This window comes from Bombina bombina, chromosome 1 (assembly GCF_027579735.1).
Source record: "Bombina bombina isolate aBomBom1 chromosome 1, aBomBom1.pri, whole genome shotgun sequence".
NCBI lineage: Eukaryota > Metazoa > Chordata > Amphibia > Anura > Bombinatoridae > Bombina > Bombina bombina.
The window spans coordinates 356,255,647-356,277,253 of NC_069499.1; the positions used below are offsets into that span (position 1 = coordinate 356,255,647).

Here is a 21,607-nt window from a genome sequence, read left to right on the forward strand (position 1 = left end):
CATTGAGATTTCTCTCGTTTTCAAGTATGTCCTGGGTCCACAAAACATTGCATTGTTACAATAGGGTACAATAAAATACAGAAACAATATCGATACATAATATATGCAACATTTAACATAGAACAGGTAGAAAATATACAATCAACCATGACAGGTGCATTCTGTTTTGAGATATGTAGAGAGGGATCTCTTAAAGGATTTTAGGCTTGGGGAAGGTTTGAAAGTGTGCGGGAGGTCGTTCCATAATTATGGTGCTCTGTAGGAAAAGGAGGATTGAGCTGCTTTCTTATTGTATGGAGGCAGACTAACTAATGTGCTGGTACTGGATCGGAGGTTATGGGAGGTGGGAACAGCTGGGGAGAGCATTTTGCTCAGGTAGGGTGGGAGCTTCCCAGAAAAGCTCTTAAACACAAGGCTGGAAAGATGGAGGGTGCGTCTGGATTCCAGCGACAGCCAGTTTAGCTCTTTTAGCATGTCACAATGGTGGGTCCTGTAGTTACATTGTAGCACAAAGCGGCAGAACGAGTTATACAATGTATTAAGTTTATTAAGGTGAGTTTGCGGTGCAGGTGCATAAACTATGTCCCCATAATCCATATACCAGAGTGAAATACTCCACAAACCGTGTTGCTCTGTCAGTCCCATACCCAAATCTCAATCAAGTATCTCTGTTTGGAAGACTACGATCACACACCTCTAATATCAATCTCAATAGTAAACAATGTGATGTCACATAGTAAGCCAATCCGCTACATTCTAGTGGCCCTAAGGGGTGGGTGATGACCACTAGAATGTAGTGGGGAAAATAGTGGCATTCCTGCTTCTCTTGTCTAATTTTAATTTGCAAATATAACTATCTAATTATTCTTATTATTGTAAAATGAGGCATATTAAAGGTGGGACAATAATCTAATGAACAGATCTGATTTAAAGGGACACTGAACCCAATTTTTTTCTATTGTGATTCAGATAGTGCAGGCAATTTTAAGCAACTTTCTAATTTGCTCCTATTATCAATGTTATTTGTTCTCTTGGTATCTTTATTTGAAGAAGCAGGAATGTAAGCTTACGAGGATGGCCCATTTTTGGTTCAGCACCCTGGATAGCTCTTGCTGATTGGTGGGTACATTTAGACACCAATCAGCAAGCTGTACCCAGGTGCTGAACCAAAGATGGGCTGGCTTGTAAGCTTACATTCCTGCTTTTTCAAATAAAGATACCAAGAGGACAAAGAGAATTTGATAATAGGAGTAAATGAGAAAGTTGCTTAAAATTGCATGCTCTATCTGAATCATGAAAGAAAAAAAATGTCAGTATCCCTTTAAGGAATCCTAACAAGTGCAAATGATCCCAGTCTATTAAAAGACTCATCCCAGTCTATTAAAATTACAGGCTTATAGATGCATAACTGGCACATCGCCCTTTTACCAATGAGGTGGCGCTTGCACCTCTAAACCAATAGCAGTGCGTGCATACAGAACACTGTCAGCTGACATGCACGGCTATTGGTTTAGTGGTGCAAACGTCCACTCATTAGAGGATGTGCCGTAGGCGGCCAGAGCCGCTGAGTTTATTGATGTGCAGCAGGAAAGAAAGGGTGAGTTTAGCACTTTTTTTAATTTTTTTTTATTTCTGATCAGTCTTTTTTCAGTTTAGCTCTGTTTAAAAGGTTACTGGAACACCCACTGCAAGTGGGAAATAGCAGACACCCCCCCCTTTACACAAACAGAAGCAAGCTGGAGTAGGTATACGTCGGTATTCTCCTAAAACTTTGGTGCTTGGTTAGAAGTCTTAAAATCAGAGCAATGTTATTTAAAAATAAGCAAAACATACAGTTTTTTTTGTTTTTTTTTAATTTTATTGGCTATATAAATGGATCATCTACAAAACATTTAAGCAAAGAAAAATCTAGTGTATAATGTCCCTTTAAACTCCACTTTATTTTTAGTAATGGTAAATCCTAGCGTTTGTCATACGCTTGGAGCTGCTGGCGAGGCGTTGCGTGCAGCAAGTAATTTGCTTGATCACTCAGAGTAGGTCTAGACAGGGACTCCTTGCTGCACCTTCTCTGAGTGATCGATTTTTAAACTAAGGAGCTGTTTTGATTTGTTGTAAAAGAAGAGGGATTACTTGGCTACTGATCTACCCTCTACTGGCTAGACCATCATTTAAAATGATATATATATTTAAATAGAATTAACTCCTACTGGAATGTTGTTGTTGTTGTTGTTGTTGTTATTGAATGGGTTCACATATTCTTATTTGTCTGCCTAATTTTGATGCTGTGTTATAAAAATAACATATGCCCAGAGACTGGTATTGTCAATATTATCAAGTATGTGTAAGAGCTTAGTTCTGTAATCTGTATAATACGCTATGAATACATTATATAATTACTATCAAATGGGTGTGTTTTGTGCAGTTGAACAGTAGGTTGTCAATACTCCGGTAACCTACTTGCTGTGCTGCAAAGTGTCCCTGGAATTTTTTTTTAAATGTTGGCAGCTATGAGTTTTGCTGTGGGTCCAGTATAAGGGTTAAACAGCTTTGAGGATTTTATGTACGTGTGATTGGCCCTTTAAATGATCCTGGCTACCTGTGCCAACTGTAGACTATTGCCGAGGGTGTCCTTTTAATATACTATGCAATTATCTGCTCATGATTGATTTAAATCTCTTCTATTTTTTCCAATGTGGTGGTTTCTGTTTTTGGAATGATTGACAGACAGGATGTGCTCAGCTGTCTTGAACAGGCTTCAGAAATAATAATTCTTTACATATCTGTGAGTTAAAGTTTTTTTTGCCTTAAGCCTTATTCCCGACAATGTATTTTTACTGTTGCTTGTGAAGGCTAAAAAGTACTTTTCACAAGGTCATCACTGCTACAGGGGTCATAGTTCTTCTAGATATTGATCCATCCATTAGGCCAACTTCTGCAGTTGGATGACTGAAGCCGGAAGATAAAATCCATATGTCTGAATACAGTGCGCAGCGGCAGTGGCAAGAAGTTATTTCAAAAATGTTAGGTCATTTTGTTTACTGTTTCAATGATTTACATTTTACTCACCCATTTGATAAGCACATACCTCATTCATATATAAGCCCAACAACCACATGTACATTTTTTTGTGTGAATGAAAAAGATTACGCACATCCCATACTGCATTGTTTAATGCTTATTGGTTGACAGGAACAGTTACCATCTTATTCATTGGTGAACAGGGAAAGATGAGCCTAAGGAAATAAGCAGGTTCAGCACAGACAAAAAAAAAATCACCTTTTTGATATTATTTATTAAATATTTTTTTTAAAGCAGACAACTAAAACCATTTTCTTTCTCTGGGGATAATGTTTAATACAGGCCGTCCTATAACTCAGCATACCCTGATTTAAATCTGACTCATGCAATGAGGATGTTCATGTCTGTATTCTCTTGTTAGATAAACAGTTAATGGTTTTAGATTGCTTCTCCCCAAGAGGATACATCACCTCTTCTTCTTCTTTATCAACACTTCTCCCTGGGAACCTCCCCCCCCCCCTTTTTATCCTTCATTCTCTGCTCCCCTCCCCCCCAGGCTTTCTATTCCATTAGATGATTCCTGCTATCAGCCTCATATTTTATTCATTTGCTGTTTTGGTACAAAAGAGGCAGCCATATTATATGTATCTGGTACTATAATTGTAGGCCTTATGTTCACTTCTATGGGTTATACATCCCCTGTTGTTTTCCACTAGTGACCATTACACACATCCCACTTAGGGTCAGTTTTTATCAAACATTCTCATTGTTTGTTGTAGTCTGGGAGAGGGCCACACCACAATATTTTTAATTGCACAGTTTTGCAGCATTTTTTCAGTATTTAAGTAATATTAAGTACTTTGTTAAACAAATGTATAAGTTTTTAGTTATGGTTTAAAATGAGTAGTTTTCCAAATTCCCAGAGTAAGCACATGATCGATATCTGGAATCTATTGCACAGACACTAAATAATGACTTCAGATTCAGGCACAGAGGTGCATTAAAATAGGTGCAGCTACTTCGATATTGCCCCCAGGTGAAAGCAGAGAAGACCAACGATCCCAGAAGTTTAAGATTTTCATTCTGGTTTAGAAGCCTCTTGTAGGTTTCCCTGTATCTTATTTGTAAAGGGGTTAAACACATGGTTAAAGTCACACAGTAGGTAGACTGACAAGACAAGACACAAGGAGCATATTTGGCTCCTAATTGACTGACTGGGAGTGTCCTGCTCCCTCAGCATTGCTTTGTGACCCCTGTGGTGAAACTCGCTGTGTTTAACCCCTTTCATGGTTAAACACCCAAACATTTAATGCTATAATGAAATGCCAGTCACATTTGAGCATTTTTATTTACGTAATGTCCCTTTTTAACAAGCACTAATGAAACCATTTTATTTATTATAACCTATAAAATCAGAGGTTTAGCCTCCACTGCCTATTTCTGCACAGACCACCCTGAAATCACAGCTGTTGGTGGACCTGAATTTGGCCTGCAGCATCCTGCACTTTTCCTCAGCTGTGCTATTTTTATATTAAACCACCTCACTTTAATAAAGCCTAGCACTGTGCTATTTCTGACAGCTTGTTCTGCCACTTGATGTATTGATAATAAAAATCATCTTTCTCTGCTGTTCCCCTCTCCCCTCTGTACCTTTTTCCCATACTGTATTCCTCTGCTACTCCTTTTGTCATTCATTTCACTCAGTACTAGTCCTGCGAAGAGGATGAGCAGTTTGTGGCATGACAATTCTTCCCTTCGTTACTGTATGATTTCCTGGGGCATTGCCCTCTGTGTCCTGCATGATATTGAGATTTTGTTCTCTCTTGCTCATCATGAGATAATCAGGCGCTCAGCGGGTGGCTGGCATTAACCCTTTGGGCAATAGATGTAGCTTCACTGGAATGCGGACATAGGATCAGCAGGACAACTCCACTTGCTGAGTCAGTGGAAGGAAATGGGGGGGGGGGAAGGGGTATGACTTGGTAAACCATGATGGAGTCTAGGTCTCAGGGGACAACATGTATATTATCAGTCTGTGCCTCCAACCGTTAGGGGAGCATTTCATGTTTGAAAAGACAGTTGTTGGCATCCTGTAAATTCCTGTATAACACATGATATAACAGAGCTTGACATTTCCCAGGAGCCACTGGAATTTTACTTCCACTCCTAAGTTTCTGTTTTATTCTATGTATATCTGTATACAAACACCCTTGTCCAGCTTCCAAAAAGTATGTGGCTGGCTGCTCTGTTTTCTTGACAGATTTTATATTATCAGGTATTTGACGCATTCTTTCCTTGACTTTTGAGGTGAGAGGAATTGGGTGCACTTGCAGGCTTATGATTTTATGTTACTTAAATTTGTTGTTAATTATTGCTATGTGCACACAACAGGCCAATGCTACACACAAGGAGAGCTGGTCACAAGGGTATATATTATTACCAATACAGTGGCTTAGCTTTAATACATTTTGCTGTTTTCCGATGGACTTATGCACTAAGGTATCAGAGAGATCCCTGATATGTTAATAAATCTCCTAATGCAAACACTAATTGAACAGCTATCTCACATGACATATATTGCTAGGGCTGACAGGTGACCAGTATTTTTACCAGCTGTACATTAAAATATATATGTAACTTAAAGGGGCACAGAAATGTTCACATTTCTGTATTCCTTGCTGGGCTCCTCTGATGAGGCAAGCAATTTGTGACATGGAGGGCAAAGCCTTGCTTTTGGTACGACTTGTCATACCTGGGTATTGTAGCAGTGTAGCCCATTGGTTTCCTCCTCTTCCCGTCTTCTGCACAAACAGGTCCCACACCGGCTGACTGAGCGGCAACTGAAAGTGCAGCCTAGTGGGCAGTCAGCACAGTGATGTTATAGGGAGATGCTAATGCAAACACCAAATAATGTTGTTCCACAGGGCATGTTGTTTTTGCATTATTTGCTATCTGTGTTAAGCATGTTGCAAGAATGGGACATTAGTGCAAAATGATGTCCATACCTACACTCCTTAACCTGCTAATTATCCTGTATTTAAAGAAAAAAAAAGCTAGGAACATATGCTGCCTTTACTTGGTTTATAGTCTTGCAATGCTCCACTCCATGTGTGGCCCTGTGCAATGCTCATTTAATTAAAGGGACACTGAACCCAAATTTGTTCTTTTATGATTCAGATAGAGCATGCAATTTTAAGCAACTTTCTAATTTACTCCTATTATCAAATTTTCTTTATTCTCTTAGTATCTTTATTTGAAATGCAAGAATGTAAGTTTAGATGCCGGCCCATTTTTGATGAACAACCTGGGTTGTTCTTGCTGATTGGTGGATAAATTCATCCACCAATAAAAAAGTGCTTTCCATGGTGCTGAACCAAAAAATAGCTTAGATGCCTTCTTTTTCAAATAAAGATAGCAAGAGCATGAAGAAAAATTGATAATAGGAGTAAATTAGAAATTTGCTTAAATTTGCATGCTCTATCTGAATCATGAAAGAAAAAAATTGGGTTCAGTGTCCCTTTAAAAATTCAGGCATTAAGTTGCAGACTTGCTTTGTAACTATACTGGGGTTGTGGAGCCCCAGAATAGTCTGCACTGGAAAGCCCCTTTAATAGAGGACTGCTGGCAAGATAAACTATCCATTGCTGAGGCAAATCCTGAGATGCTTTATATTCAATGTTTTGCCATTCTCTTTTACTAAATGAAAGAGAAATCTCACTAGAAAGTATGACTTTAAAAGGGATGTGAAACCCAAAATGTTTCTTTCACGATTCAGATGGAGCATGCAATTATAACTTACTAATTTACTTCTATTCAAATTTTCTTTGTACTCTTGATTTCTTTTGTTGAAAAGCAGGGACGTATGCTTAGGAGCCGACCCATTTCTGGAGCACTATATGGCAGCAGTGCTTCAAGAACGTTATCAATTTGCAAGAGCACTATATGGCAGCACTGTTTCCTGCAATGTAGTGGTCAAGATGCCTACCTAGGTATCTCTTTAACACAGAATATCATGGGAGCGAAGCAAATTTGATAATAAAAGTAAACTGGAAACTTTTTTTAAAAAAATGATATGCTCTGTCTGAATCACAAAATAACATTTTTGTATTTCGTATCCCTTTTGTTTTCAGGGATTGCAACATTTAGTAATGATTGAGTTAGCAAGCAACCCGTCTATATATATATATATTGTCAATGCACCATTATTTTGTATACTGCAGCTAGTGCCAGTGAAGCTTGTATCATGCCATCAATGATGCAAACGGAGTCACTACCACATGATACAAGCACTTCAGAGTCTTAAAGCGACATGAAACCCAAAATGTTTCTTTCATGATTCAGATACAGAATAAAAATATAAACAACTTTCCAATTTACTTCTAATATTTAATTTGCTTCCTTCTCTTGCTATCCTTTGCTGAAAGGTTTATCTAGGCAAGTTTAGGAGCAGCAAAAAAACTAGGTTCTAGCTGCTGATTGGTGGCTGCATATATATAGCGATTGTCATTGTCATTGCTCACCCTTGTGTTCTGTTAGAAACCAGTAGTACATTGCTGCTCCTTCAAACAAATGATACCAAGAGAATAAAACACATTAAATTATAGAAGTAAATTAGAAAGTTGTTTAAAATTGTATTCTGTGTCTGAATTATGAAAAAAAATGTGTTTCATGTCCATTTAAGTATTAAGACTATGTACTGAAGTTGTATGACTCTGGGCCAGAAGTTCATAAATGGTGGTAGTTGTAGGGATGTTGTTTGTTGCTCTTCAACATGTTACAGCTTTCACTGTCAATAAGGGGTTAACCAGTTTGATTTAAAGGGACAGTCTAGTATAAATTAAACTTTTATTATTCAGATAGGACTTTTGATTTTAATCAACTTTCCAATTTACTTTTATCATCAAATGTGCTTTATTCTCTTGCTATTCTTAGTTTAAACTAAACATAGGTAGGCTCATATGCTAATTTCTAAGCCTTTGAGGGCTGCCTCTTATCACATGCTTTTTAAATCTCTTTTCAACACAAAGAGACAGAAAGTACACGTGGGCTATATAGATAACACTGTGTTCAGGCACAGAAAGTTATTTAAGATCTAGCACAAAACAATGCTAAATGCAAGACAATAGATAATAAACAGTCACAGTCATGTGATCAGGGGGCTGGAAGAAGGTTCCTAGATACAAGGTAATCACAAAGATAAAAAGTATATTAATATAAATGTGTTGGTTATGCAAAACTGTGGAATGGGTAATAAAGGGATTATCTATCTTTTAAAACAATAACATTTCTATGGTAGACTGTCCCTTTAAACCTAAATATTTGGCAAAACTGTGTGGGAGCTGGTTTGGCCTTTTTTAAATATCAGTTTATGGTATATGTATGTATATATGCGTGTGTGTGTGTGTGTAATATATATATAATATATATATATATATAATATATATATATATATATATATATATATATATATATATATATATATATATATAATGTGTGTGTAAATGTACAATTTGACGAGCTTCTTATTTGTTTTATAAGTTGCATAGAAAAATAAAGCAAGATGAAAACTGTCTGCACAACAGGAAATTGCTATTTGCATGCCTAATCTAATTTTCCTTCTATCCATCTTTGGCTTTGCTCTATCTCCCTGCTAACTTCCTTCGAGCTCAGTCTGTATACCTGCCTGCGGCTACACAGCATGTCCCGCCCCCTCCTGCTGGGCTATTTGGTTTGATCCATCCACCCCAGGCATTTCTGCCTGATTAGGTCTTGCGGCCCACATCTTCCTCCCTGCAGCACCAATTCCGTTGGTGTGTCTGACAATCTATTTATAGGGACAGAAATGAATGTACCTGAAAATACCATCTGTCTGTTATGTGATGGTGGGGGTCAGGACTTGTACAGTTTTTTTCCCTCCCACCTCATCCCAAACACAAATAAGAGAATGTGTAATTGCTCTGTTGTGTCCTTGGGAGCATACAGACATCAGGATGGGTTTTAGATTTTTGTAACGCTGATTGAATGCACTCATGTGAAAAGGACCAAACCTTCCATTCTAAAGGGACACAGCAACCTCTAAATGCACAGTTGTGTAGTTAGCACAGCTGTTGCAATTTTTATAGTTTACATTCTTCTAAACATGAAATTAAAGCTAGGTTTTAAATGTATGATGCCTCCCTGAATTGTGACTTGGTGTCTACCATATATTTATGTGTATCATACCAGCTTAGCAGTATACATTCACTTCCATTATTTATTTTAGCCGTCTTTTTCTGTATATTTCTGAAAACTGTGATTTTATTGCAACAAATTGTCAGGTTTAAATCCTTTCGAAACATTTATAATGTATATAGATCTTCTACAGGAATGTGTTTAACTGCTGTTATACACACTATATGATTATGTATAAAAAAACATTATGCCTATGCAAAGCTTTATCATATATTTTGTTCTTCTTTTGTCCCACTTCTGCTATCCCACATACCTTCCAATCATTTTGTGTACTAGAATGTCATCAAGTTACCTTTCAGTTTGGAAGCATGACATAAACATCCAGTATTTTCCTCATGATTACCTCACATTTTGTACCGACTTAAAAAAACAACTTTTAAATGGTTCCCATAACTTGCTCACATGTTTGGGAATTCAAGTTTCTTTTGAAATATGGTGCAATATGGTGCCTGAGAGCTGTGTTGCAATAGAGCTTACTCATGTACCAATGTAATTTATTGGGTTGTAAGATGTATTATTATATACATGCATCCGATTTATGAGGAAAATCTGTAGGAGAGGTATGAGTTCTTGGAATGCTGAAACTTTATACTACAACCTTTATTGTTATCTAAAATTAGTATATTATAGTATATCCCATCTCTAATACAAGCAATGGCCTCATTATTTGCCTTTATTCTGCCTCGTTATTTATAGATTTTCTGTTACACAAATTCTCAGGTGGGTTCTGTAGATGACAGACTCTTTATTCACGCTTAAATCCAACATGCCACCCTGCCCTAGAGGACACATGTCACACTCTGTCTGTCTGCCTTTACTGCCTTGTACATAACTTCTTGTCTACAAGAGAGAAGTAATCTGCTTTCATATCTAAGACTGGAGCAATTAGAATGTTGTTTTCCTCTTCTACTTCTGCGTGTTACAAACATAGTTCATAAAATGTTTTTATTTATTTATTTTTGTATTTTTTTTTTTTTAAAGGTGTTAGAGGAGGAAAACAAAATATTAACTTACCCGAGCAGTTGTTTGTAATGCCTTTTTGGGGATAGTGTAATTTTCAGGAATGTACTGGAGACATTTACTGTAGGTGCAAAAGTTAGTTATGAGGCATTTTAATGGGCAATGTACCTGCAATGTATAATAGCGTATTTTCTGCTGTTCTTCCATAGGGGAGTCGTGTTTGGCTTGTGGATAAAGGTAATTTGCTTCCTGGAACGGTCACTTCCTGCACCGATGGCGAAGTTCTATTTAACAGTGACTATGGACAGGTACAGTACAGTCATATTGAACTTAAACAGAAAATCAAAATGATATCCTGATTATAATAATTGTATTATATAACCTTTTAAATGCAATCTCCCCCCCCCCTTTTTCATAAGGCAAGCGCATTGCATAAAAATGCTCTTTTTTTTTTCTCTCTCTAAAACTAGAAGTGATAAACTATTTGAAGATTTCAAAGACTGACACAAGCTACATTCAATGACAGGAGTAGCTACTATTTGAGTTTTTTATTTCTTCGAGGGTAATTAGGGATAATCTAGTAATACATTGTTGCTTGAGGTCACTGGGACAGCTTTTGTGTTTACTGGTATAAAAAAAGGTCACATAACCACTGAGTGCATTTAGTCTTGTCAATGACATTACATCCAACATGAAATCTTGCTCTAACCTTGTCTAGACCTTTGGTTGGAGAGTGGAGTTGATGGTTAGAATATCATAGGCCAGCTGTAAACAGATGTTGACAATGTTATTGTAAGGGATGTTTCACATTCCACATACAAACGCATGCCGTGCTGTGCAGTCATTATTCATGCAAACTCTACAGGGGAACTTTCTTTCTGTACCCAGACAGTGGGTGTGTGATTGCTGTTTCTTTTCCGTGGGCGTGCATGCCCTCTGTCTGAAGCTTGCTGAGGTCCTGGGATAGTGCAGATGATACATCAGTTATGAAGATGAAAGGAAGAGGCAGTAAGTGATGAGCCAGTACCACTGATCCTCCCATTTACTGGCACATGCAGAGGGGGTGAGGGAAATCGACCCTGGATATAGATTTGTGTGTTACTCTCTATAGGTCTATATATCCGATTTCCTACAAATTGCTTAATGGTAGGAAGGGCGTAATCTGGCCTATGTCAGTCAGGAATTATCTGATTACCATATGTGTATGTATGTTACCATTCAGTGGGAAGAAATTACTAGCCAAAAAAGAGAAAATATACTAGTCAACACAACCTTAAAGTGATAGTAAATCCTAGCGTTTTTTTAAACCTGAGGATTTACCCGTGCAGCAAATAAAGGGGGCTTTAAGTCATGAAGTAAAAAATACTTAAGTTCCTTTATTTGTCTGTAGCGTTCGCCACGCCTAAGTGCCTCAGGCAGCCCACGGCAGAACGCCATTTTTGCTGTGAGGTAATCTTAGCCAGTAGTATTCTAGCTATCCGGCATAATGTCAGCTGACCTGCACGGCTATTGGCTAACATGTGGAAACGTCACCTCACTGAAAAATAGCATGCTGCTGCAGGCGGCCTGAGGTGCTTCAGACAAATAACGGAACTTTCAGCATGAAGTATTTTATACTTCATGACTGGAAGTCCCCTTTATTTGTTCCACTGGTAAATCCTAGCTTTTTACAAACGCTAGGATTTACTATAAATTTAATTTTTATATATATATATATAATTTTTTTTCCTTTTCAGTATGTAAATTAATAAATAAATAAAATATATATATATATATATATATATATATATATATATATATATATATATATATATATATATGAAAATATTTTATGTGTAGTATTTCAATAACGCACATTGAAGTTAGCAATTCTTTATGCGCACTAATCCGAAGCATACACATTACAATAAAAATGTTTAAAAACAAAATAGAAAGTTTTAAACTTAATAAAGCGAAAAAAAAAATCTAAAGCCTAAAGTCAGTTACATTTACACTTTGTCTTTTGTATTCTAACAAAACTCTGTCATGTAGTGCTATATTCTCCTTCACAAAGGTAGGGAATGCCCCATAGTGGGAGAAAGTAAAAATGTGCTTCTCTTGGTACCCTTTAAGGGCTGATGGATCTTATTAAATTATGTCACCTGACCTGAGTGTGGAGATTTTGAGAACTGGGTGAGCTAAGCGTAGAAAATTGGGCTCTCCTCGTTTTCCTGTAGCTTTTTCTGTCTCCCAACAACCTTTGGTGTTGGTATAACATGCAAGTCTAAGGCAGTGTAGATGTGGCCGTTTGAGGAAATGGAGGCTTCAACTAAGGCTATTGAAGTGGTCTGAGTCGATGGTAACCAAGAAAAATGTGGGAGGAGAACATGAAGGGACAAAAAAGAAGAGATGTGATGATTCACTACAGGTTTGTCCTGGAAATTCCCCGATGCTGCTGGCTGTCAGGGGAAATGATACACTCATATTAATGCATCTGCTCACAAGCATGTAGATTCACAAATATATGGACCAGTATATACAACCGTTAGTTATTTTATTTTTAAAGGTACATTAAAATAAAAAAAATCATTTTATGTAAAATAAAGGTGTTTGCTTTTTAATTCCTGTAAAAAGGAAATATTTCCTCCAGACAAAACACTGCTGTATTCCTTATACTCATTGGTTTTATGGACACTACTTATTTCTTCAAGCAACTAATACAATATAAAATACATATACAGGTGGCCCTCGGTTTAAGCCGGTTCAATTTGCACCGTTTCAGAATAACAACCTTTTTTTTCAGTCATGTGACTGCTTTTGAAAAGCATTGAAAAGAAGTGCACTAATTAAAATAGTCAGTAGGTGGAGCTGTCTGCTTGTGTTGCAGCAAAGTTATGCAAGCTTAGCAGACTGAAATTAATCTGTGTACAGACAGCTATCGAGCAGCTTTCAAAGCAACAAGATCTAGCAGCCACTTCCCTATTATCTTCCTGTCCAGCTGCTTGAGGTGAGGGGGCCTAATAGAATAGGTGCAGACCCAATATTATCTAACATGCTAACAATGCAGAGAACTTGCAGAAAAATGCAAGTAAAAAAATTTTTTTGTTCATTAAACTTAGTTTGATGATACAGTCTGTGTGATTATTTAATTAGGTTTATAATGCTGTTTAGCATTTAAAGTCTTCATTTCAAAGCTTTAAAAATAATGTATTAGGTGTTACGTATGTCAATTTTGAGAGGGGCCTGGAACCTAACTCCCTCACTTCCCATTGACTTACATTATAAACTGGGTTTCAATTTACAACAGTTTCGATTTACAACCATTCCTTCTGGAACCTAACCCCGGCGTAAACTGAGGGTTACCTGTACATATTATTCTCAGGCTACTCTTTCCTTTGAATAAATCATTCTATTTAGCATTTATTTTGTGTTTTAATGCTTCTTTGAATGATTTTCAAAACTGCTTAAAAACTTTTGAGGTTTTATCTTATGTCACTTAATAGTGGCCTTTTACGAATAAATAAATTTGTTTGTCTGCTGCTCTAAGCAATCATGCTCTTAAAAGGATACTAAACCCATTTTTTTTCCTTTAATGATTCAGATAGAGCATACAATTTTAAACAACTTTCTAATTTACTCCTATTATCAATTTTTCTACGTTGTCTTGCTATCTTCATTTGAAAAGCAGGAATGTAAAGCTTAGGAGGCAGCCCATTTTTGGTTCATAACCTGGGTTATGCTTGGTTATTGGTGGCTAAATGTAGCCACCAATAAGCATGCACTAATCCAGTGTGCTGTACCTAAATGGGGCCAGTTCCTAAGCTTTACATTCCTGCTTTTCAAATAAAGATAGCAAGAGAACAAAGAACATTGAAAATAGAAGTGCATTAGAAAGTTGCTTAAAATTGTATGCTCTATCTGAATCATTAAATTAATTAATTAATGGAGCTACTTAAGGCAATCTGCAGTATTTTGAATGAAACTTAAGTTACAGTTTTTGTTTTTCTCTCACTAAAGCCAGAGTTGTTTAATGCCCCTTAAAAGGGAAATAGTAAAAATGCTAAATTTAGCTGACTAGATTTATGAATTGTTTTTTAATTTACATATATTAAAGGGCCATGAAATTCAAAATTAAAGGGATATGAAACCCAAAAATTCTCTTTTGTGATTCAGACAGAGCACAACATTTAAAAAAAAAAAGTTTTCAATTTACTTATTTTATCACATTTGTTTTGTTCTCATGGTTTAATTTGTTAAAGAGATATCTAGGTAGGTGTCTGGAGCACTACATGTCAGGAAATTTTGCTGCCATCTAGTGTTCTTGCACATGGATAACCTTCTTGCAAAACTGTTGCCATATAGTGCTCTAGGCATGTGCACGCTCCTGAGCTTACGTTTCTGATTTTCAACAACAAGAGGATGAAGAAAATTTGCTAATAGAAGTAAATTAGAAAGTTGCTCTTTCTGAATCATGAGACACATTTTGGGTTTCATGTCCCTTTTTAAACGTTCATGGATCAAGCAGAGGATCCAGTTTTAAGAGACGTTTTAGATGTACTTATATTATCAATGTTGCTTTTGTTCTCTTGATATTTTTACATGAAGCTGTTTGAACTGATGTTTGTGCACAAATCATTCCCAAAGAGAGAGTACTCATTGGCTGATATAGACAAACCCCAGAGCTCTATAGGTGGACAGCATACATCTTAAAACTGGATCAATTGTTGTTAATTATTAATTAAGCTAATTGCTATTGCTCTGTAATTTATTCCAATAATACTAATGGTTGCCTTGGGCATGTGTTTTGTGTTTGAGGATTGATTTTTTTTTTTTTGGGGGGGGGGGGGGCACCAGTAGTTTTTGATACATTAGGTATTTCCTTGTATCTCCTTTTACACCATGCATGATGGGAAAGCACAGCATTTAAACTTGCAAAAATAATTGGTTTCACATTAGAACAAAAGAGTGAAAATGAGTTGAAACGGACAGGAAATACGTGATTATTATGCACAAATAATATTGCTTTATTGAATGAAATGACATTAAACTTTAAAATATAATTTCCTATAGAATGTTTAAATATACATACAAAATGCATCCCACATGATATAGAATCCTGGCCTTACAGCAGTCTACAAAATGATTGTTTGGCCAATAAAGGAGAATAGATATATCACAGCAGAGGCAATAGGCTGCATTGTATGTTTATTTTGTGTACACAACGTTCATTTCCTGTTGGTTTCAAAATAAGATTTACCAGCTTTAATAGTGTTTAACATCCATGATGCATTTTGTCCTTTCTCACTTAATATCTCTTTAAGAACAGAAGCTAAGAGGCGGTTTTCAACAGTTTAGAAATCAGCTTGAGCTTACCTAGGTTTAGCTTTCAAATAAGCATACCAAGAGAACAAAGCAAATTTGATGATAAAAGTAAATTGGAAAATTGCATGTCCTATCTGAATAATGAAAGTTTAATTTTGACTAGACTGTCCCTTTAAGAAACAAAACCCTAAATGTATATTTCATGCATCATTTAGATAGAGCATGCACATTTAAACATCTTTCCAAATTACTTTTATCTCATTTGCTTTATACTCTTCATGTACTTTGTTAAAATCTGTCTTTGTGTGTGTATATAGGAATATATATTTAAAAATACTAAGTTCATATTCCCCTGTGTGAAATATTTACAGTAAATACATATACTTTATTAAATATGAATATTATATAAATATGATTTTACATGTTTTCATCTACTTTACTGCAAAGGGCTCCAATGCACTAATAAATGTGTATACATATGTATTCCTCCTCATGTATGTGTTTGTATGTATAATAAATATATATGTGTGTGTGTGCCCTCAATTCCCCCTGTATTTTGTCTGTAAAATTTTGTCTTTTATCGTAATGTTTCTCCATTTTACTGTTATCCTTGTACCCATGGGCAGCGCTGCAGAATCTGTTGGCGCTTTATAAATAAAGAATAATATATATATATATATATATATATATATATATATATAATGTTCCTGTGTGTGTGTATATGTGTGTATATATATATATATATATATATATATATATATATGTGTATGTATATGTATATATCTCTCAAAAATAGAAATGGCTGCAGCACTCCAAATATATATATATATATATATATATATATATATATATATATATATATATATATATATATATATATATATATATATAAAATCGCCATAGAACAGGCTAACAATGGTATTGAGCCAGTCGTTCGTTCCTGTGAGTGCACTTCTCTCTGTATGTATTTAGTCTCCCTATGGGTAAAAAGGGGCAACCAGACGTGGATTCCTTGCTGGCGTGATCAGACTGATATACTACAGGAAAGTTCTTCTCTGTAAAAAGCATTACTGGGCTAAAAAGCTGCACCCAGGTGGTAAATCGCCATAGAACAGGCTAACAATGATATTGAGCCAGTCGTTCGTTCCTGTGAGTGCACTTCTTTCTGTGTGGGTATGGGTGTATGTGTATATATACAGGCAGTGTCTGTTCCACAGCATGGATCCTGGAGGGTAAGACCGTTTTTATATATACACTTTTGCTATACAGGGTCACAGTGTGGCTCCTTTTTCCCTCGATAGGATCAAGGGTTAATATCTGCTTCAGGGAGATAATTTGAACATGTGAGAGTTTTTGGGCTCATAGACTGTGTGCTTTTGGCTTGGAACAAACAGGTTTCACTTTCACTTTTGAGTGTTGCGCAGCTTATAATAGCTTAGCGCCTTTTTCATAGCAGGGGATGTCCTGTCCTACGCACCATGTGACCGTGTGCGGTCTTTTCAATTTTCACTGTTAGCTGTCTGGGTCTAGGAGCTGGTAATTCCCCCCAAGCCATTGGGATTATAAAGGTGCTTTTTTTTTTTTTTTTTTAAATAAAAGCATTCTTTTTCTGTCTGTCCTTCTGTGGATATAGCTTAGCTATGGAGGACTCTGATACTACATTAGAAGGTTCCGCTCCTTCTGTACTGATTAATAATTCCTGTTTATATTGTGAGGAGGCTGTGGTTTGCCCGCCTGCTCAATTTTGTTTAATTTGTCTAAGCACTGTTCTAAAGTCTAAGAAGGCAGACAAGTCTTCTAATACTCATAGCGCTATTAGCCCCTCTGAGCCGTCTATCTTTCAGGAAGTCCCGAGAGCTTACTACCCTTTCTACACTACCCGCTCCACATACAGTTACCCGTGGCCCAACTAATCCATCTGAAGGGGGCTTTTTTCCTGCGGACTTTACTGCGCAGTTACAATCAGTGGTGTCTGCGGCCCTGAGTGCCATACCTCCCTCTAGCAAACATAAGAGAAAGGTTAACCATAGTTCTCCTGAAACATTTGTCGGATTTAGCTACTATGCCCCAGCAATCCGAGGATGAGTTAACCTCTGGGGCTTCAGAGGGTGAACTTTCTGAGTCGGAGACTTCAGTTTCTAAACCTCCTTCAGCAGAGGAACCCTCCTTTAGATTTAAAATTGAGCATCTTTTTTTATTAAAGGAGGTTCTGTCTAGGCTAGAGGTTCCAGAGGCTAAACTCCCTGAGGTACCTAAGGTACCTAAATTAGACATAGTTTATGAAGACAGGAAGGTCCCTCTGACTTTTCCTGTGCCAGTTAAGATGAGAGAAGTATCTCAGATACAAGAGTGGGCAGAGACTCACAGTTGTACGCTGTCAGCGATCCACATTCCGGGTGTGGAAAACTGGGAAGCGACTTCCTCAGCAGGCAATCCTTTCACTCGGGCAATGGTCTCTCCACCCCGAGGTGTTTGCAGAGATATGCAGCGAGTGGGGGACGCCGGAGATAGATCTCATGGCATCCCGCCTCAATACCAAGCTACCCAGGTACAGGTCGAGGGATCCTCAGACATAACTGATACATGCCCTAGCAGTACCATGGAGGTTCAGACTCGTATCTTTTTCAGAAAAAAACGATAGAACACTGCGATCCTTAAAAAGCTTCTCTTTTTATTCTTTCAATTTTCCTCCATATGCAAAAACACTCAAATCAGGCAACAGGCCTTAAAAACAATTGTGCAGGTATATCATGGCTAGGAACCAATCTGCCCTACATGTTTCAGTGGTTCCTTATTCATGGACATGATTGGCTGCCCAATATTTGTCTACGGTATTCTGATGGTTAACCCCTTCAATACCTATGTTCAGTTTTCAACTTTTAACATTAACCTGCCTGATATTCACTTAATTTTAGATAAATGATATTTATAACATTCTTAACATATATTTAAGTGAAGATAGGGGTAACTATATAGTCTACATAGGACATTCATTTCCTAGGTTATAGTTTAAAACACCTCCTTCCTTGTCTCTATAATCATGTAAGTCCCTAGCTTGTGTATATACACCTCTATTTACACAACTCAATGATGCTATAAATAATCTTTCAAGACCTATTTGTGCACTGTTAAGTGCTTATATTCCAACACTGGTTTTATACAGGTAAACTTCTAAAAAACTGTCTAATTAGGATAATGAAATGTATTATGTTGTAAATGATATATCAATTCACTATCTCATCAAGTCAAATGAGTAATGTGCGCATGATTAATGATGTACCTCACTTATGTCTACATTGGGTACCAAGTATCATGGTGCTTTTACTTGTGCTCAGGCATTGCTCTATAGAATTAGGGATTCAATTGTTTTCTCTTCCAGAAATTAATGACATCCCCCTCGATATTGAAGCCTTGTGGTCTCCTCGTCTTCAATTTGAAGATCCAGAATGCTTCACGTAACATTAACCGTGCTGTCCTGTCCCCACCCCTCTGGGGGCTCCGAACACACTCAATCACCTGCCATGAAAGTGATGTCACATCACCTCCATGTACAGTTATAAAATGTTGTGAGAGTCCAAAGCACTCATTATCGTGGGAGATGTCATTCAAGTGCTCCCTTATTCTTGAGCGTACTGCCCGTTGCATAGTGAGCATTCCACCAAATAGACCACAAAAGGGGTCCTGCAATTGGTGCAATTAGCAAGATCAAAGACCCGGTTAGTTGTATCTTTTTCCTCCATTACCGCTTCTCCCTCGTGTGGTGGCTCACATCAAGCAGGAGCGAGCATCAGTGATTCTGATTGCTCCATCGTGGCCGCGAAGGACATGGTTTGCGGATCTGGTGGGGATGTCCTCATCTCCTCAGTTGAGGTTACCTTGTCGCAGAGATCTGCTGATACAGGGTCCCTTCGTTCATCAAAATCTAGATTCTCTGAGGCTGACTGTGTGGAGATTAAATGCTTAGTCTTAGCCAAGAGAGGGTTTTCTGAGAGTGTTATCGACTCTGATTCAAGCTCGTAAGCCAGTTACTCGTCGTATCTACCATAAAGTGTGGAGGACTTACTTGTACTGGTGTGAAGAGCGTGACTTTTCCTGGCATAAAGTTAAGGTTGCCAGTATTTTATCTTTTCTTCAGGATGGACTGGAGAAGGGTCTATCTGCTAGTTCCCTGAAGGGACAGTATCGGCCCTGTCTGTGTTACTGCACAAGAGATTGGCTAAGCTTCCGGATGTGCAGTCCTTTGTTAAGGCTCTGACTAGGATCAGACCTGTGTTTAGATCTGGGGCTCCGCCTTGGAGCCTCAATCTTGTTCTTAGTGTTTTGCAGCAGGATCCGTTTGACCCTGTGCATACTGTTGACATTAAATTGTTATCTTGGAAGGTTCTTTTTTTTTTGTTGGCTATTGACTCTGCGTGCAGAGTTTCTGAGATCTCTGCTTTGCAATGTGACCCCACCTTATTTAGTTTTCCATGCTGATAAGGCTGTTTTACGTACTAAATTAGGGTTCCTCCCTAAGGTGGTGTCGGATCGTAACATTAATCAAGAAATTGTTGTTCCTTCCTTGTGTCCTAATCCTCCTTCTTCAGGGAAGGAACGTTTGCTTCACAATCTAGATGTGGTTGGTGCCTTAAAGTTCTATCTTCAGGCTACTAAGGAATTCAGACAATCTTCCTCTTTGTCATCTATACGGGAAAGCATAAGGGGCAGAAGGCTACTACAACTTCCCTATCTTTCTGGTTGAGGAGTGTTATCCGCTTAGCTTATGAGACAGCGGGGAGACAGCCTCCTGAGAGGATAACGGCTCATTCCACTAGAGCAGTGGCTTCCTCCTGGGCTTTTAAGAATGAAGCCTCTATGGATCAGATTTGTAATGTGGCTACCTGGTCCTCCTTACACACTTTTTCTAAATTTTACAGCAGCTTTCGGAAGAAATGCTTCGCAGGGTGTGGTGCCCTCAGAATAAGGTCTTTTTTGTTCCCTCCTGTTATTCCTTCAGTGTCCACTGGAGCTTGGGTATAGTTTTCCCAACAGTAAGGAATGAAGTTGTGGACTCTCCCTGCCTTATGGAAGAAAAAAAACATAATTTATAGTTATCAGATAAATTCCTTTCCTTCCTGGCAGGGAGAGTCCACAACCCCGCCCGTAATTTTATTTTTTGTTGGGCGGCTCCTTTATTTAGATTATTTCTTCTGGCACCTTTATACCCTGATGTTTCTCCTACTTTTCCTTGTTCCCTTGGCAGAATGACTGGGGGATAGGGGAAGTGGCCTTTGGCTGGGGTGTCTTTGCCTCCTCCTGGTGGCCAGTTGTTGTATTTCCTAACAGTAAGGAATGAAGTCATGGACTCCCCCTGCCAGGAAGGAAAGGATTTTATCTGGTAAGCATAAATTAGTTTTTTTTTACAACCAGGCAGTGCTAGTTCATGTGTGCCATATAGATAACTTTATGCTCACTCTCGAGGAGCCAGCACTAATTGGCTAAAATTCAAGTTTGTAAAAAGCACTGAAATAAGGGGCAGCCTCAGAGCATTTAAGCAGAATCTAGCTACATGTAATCAGAGGTAAAAACCATGTTGGTTATGCAAAACTGGGGAATGGGTAATAAAGGGATTATCTATTTCTAAACAATAACAATTTTCAAGTAGACTGTCCCTTTAACATCTTTTGCCTTACAACAGTGTTTCAGCATGTTTAGAAACTCATCATAATAAAGAGTAAAAAAGATAATAAAATAAAATACTAAATAAAGATACTTCCATATTCTTCCTTTTCTGTTATGCACATGACAGAGTGCTGCATGGACACAGTTTAATTTTGATTTTTAAATTGTCAGGAAATGCCTGTTTGTGCACAATTAAACTGTGGGATAAATTACACCCTGGCTTGCAAGGACAATTGCTACAGCTCTATTGACGGATATTGATGAGGACAAGCTCTAAAAGTATAAAAAGAAGAATGTGCTGGAATTTTTTTTTTATTTAAAAACCACACAAAAAAAAACCCACACACACAAACAAAAAGTTAAAGGGACAGTCTACTCCAGAATTGTTATTTTTTAAAAAGATAGATAATCCCTTTATTACCCATTCCCCCGTTTT

The 21,607-nt window shown here is 37.5% G+C and overlaps 1 protein-coding gene across 1 annotated transcript in view; it reads left to right on the top strand.

Moving 5' to 3' along the window:
- Positions 1-21,607, top strand: part of LOC128645318 (unconventional myosin-X-like) — a 251,366-nt gene that overhangs the window by 28,891 nt on the left and 200,868 nt on the right. Inside the window, 1 exon segment of the mRNA XM_053698222.1 lies at positions 10,419-10,517. Coding sequence (XP_053554197.1) covers positions 10,419-10,517 — 99 coding nt within the window.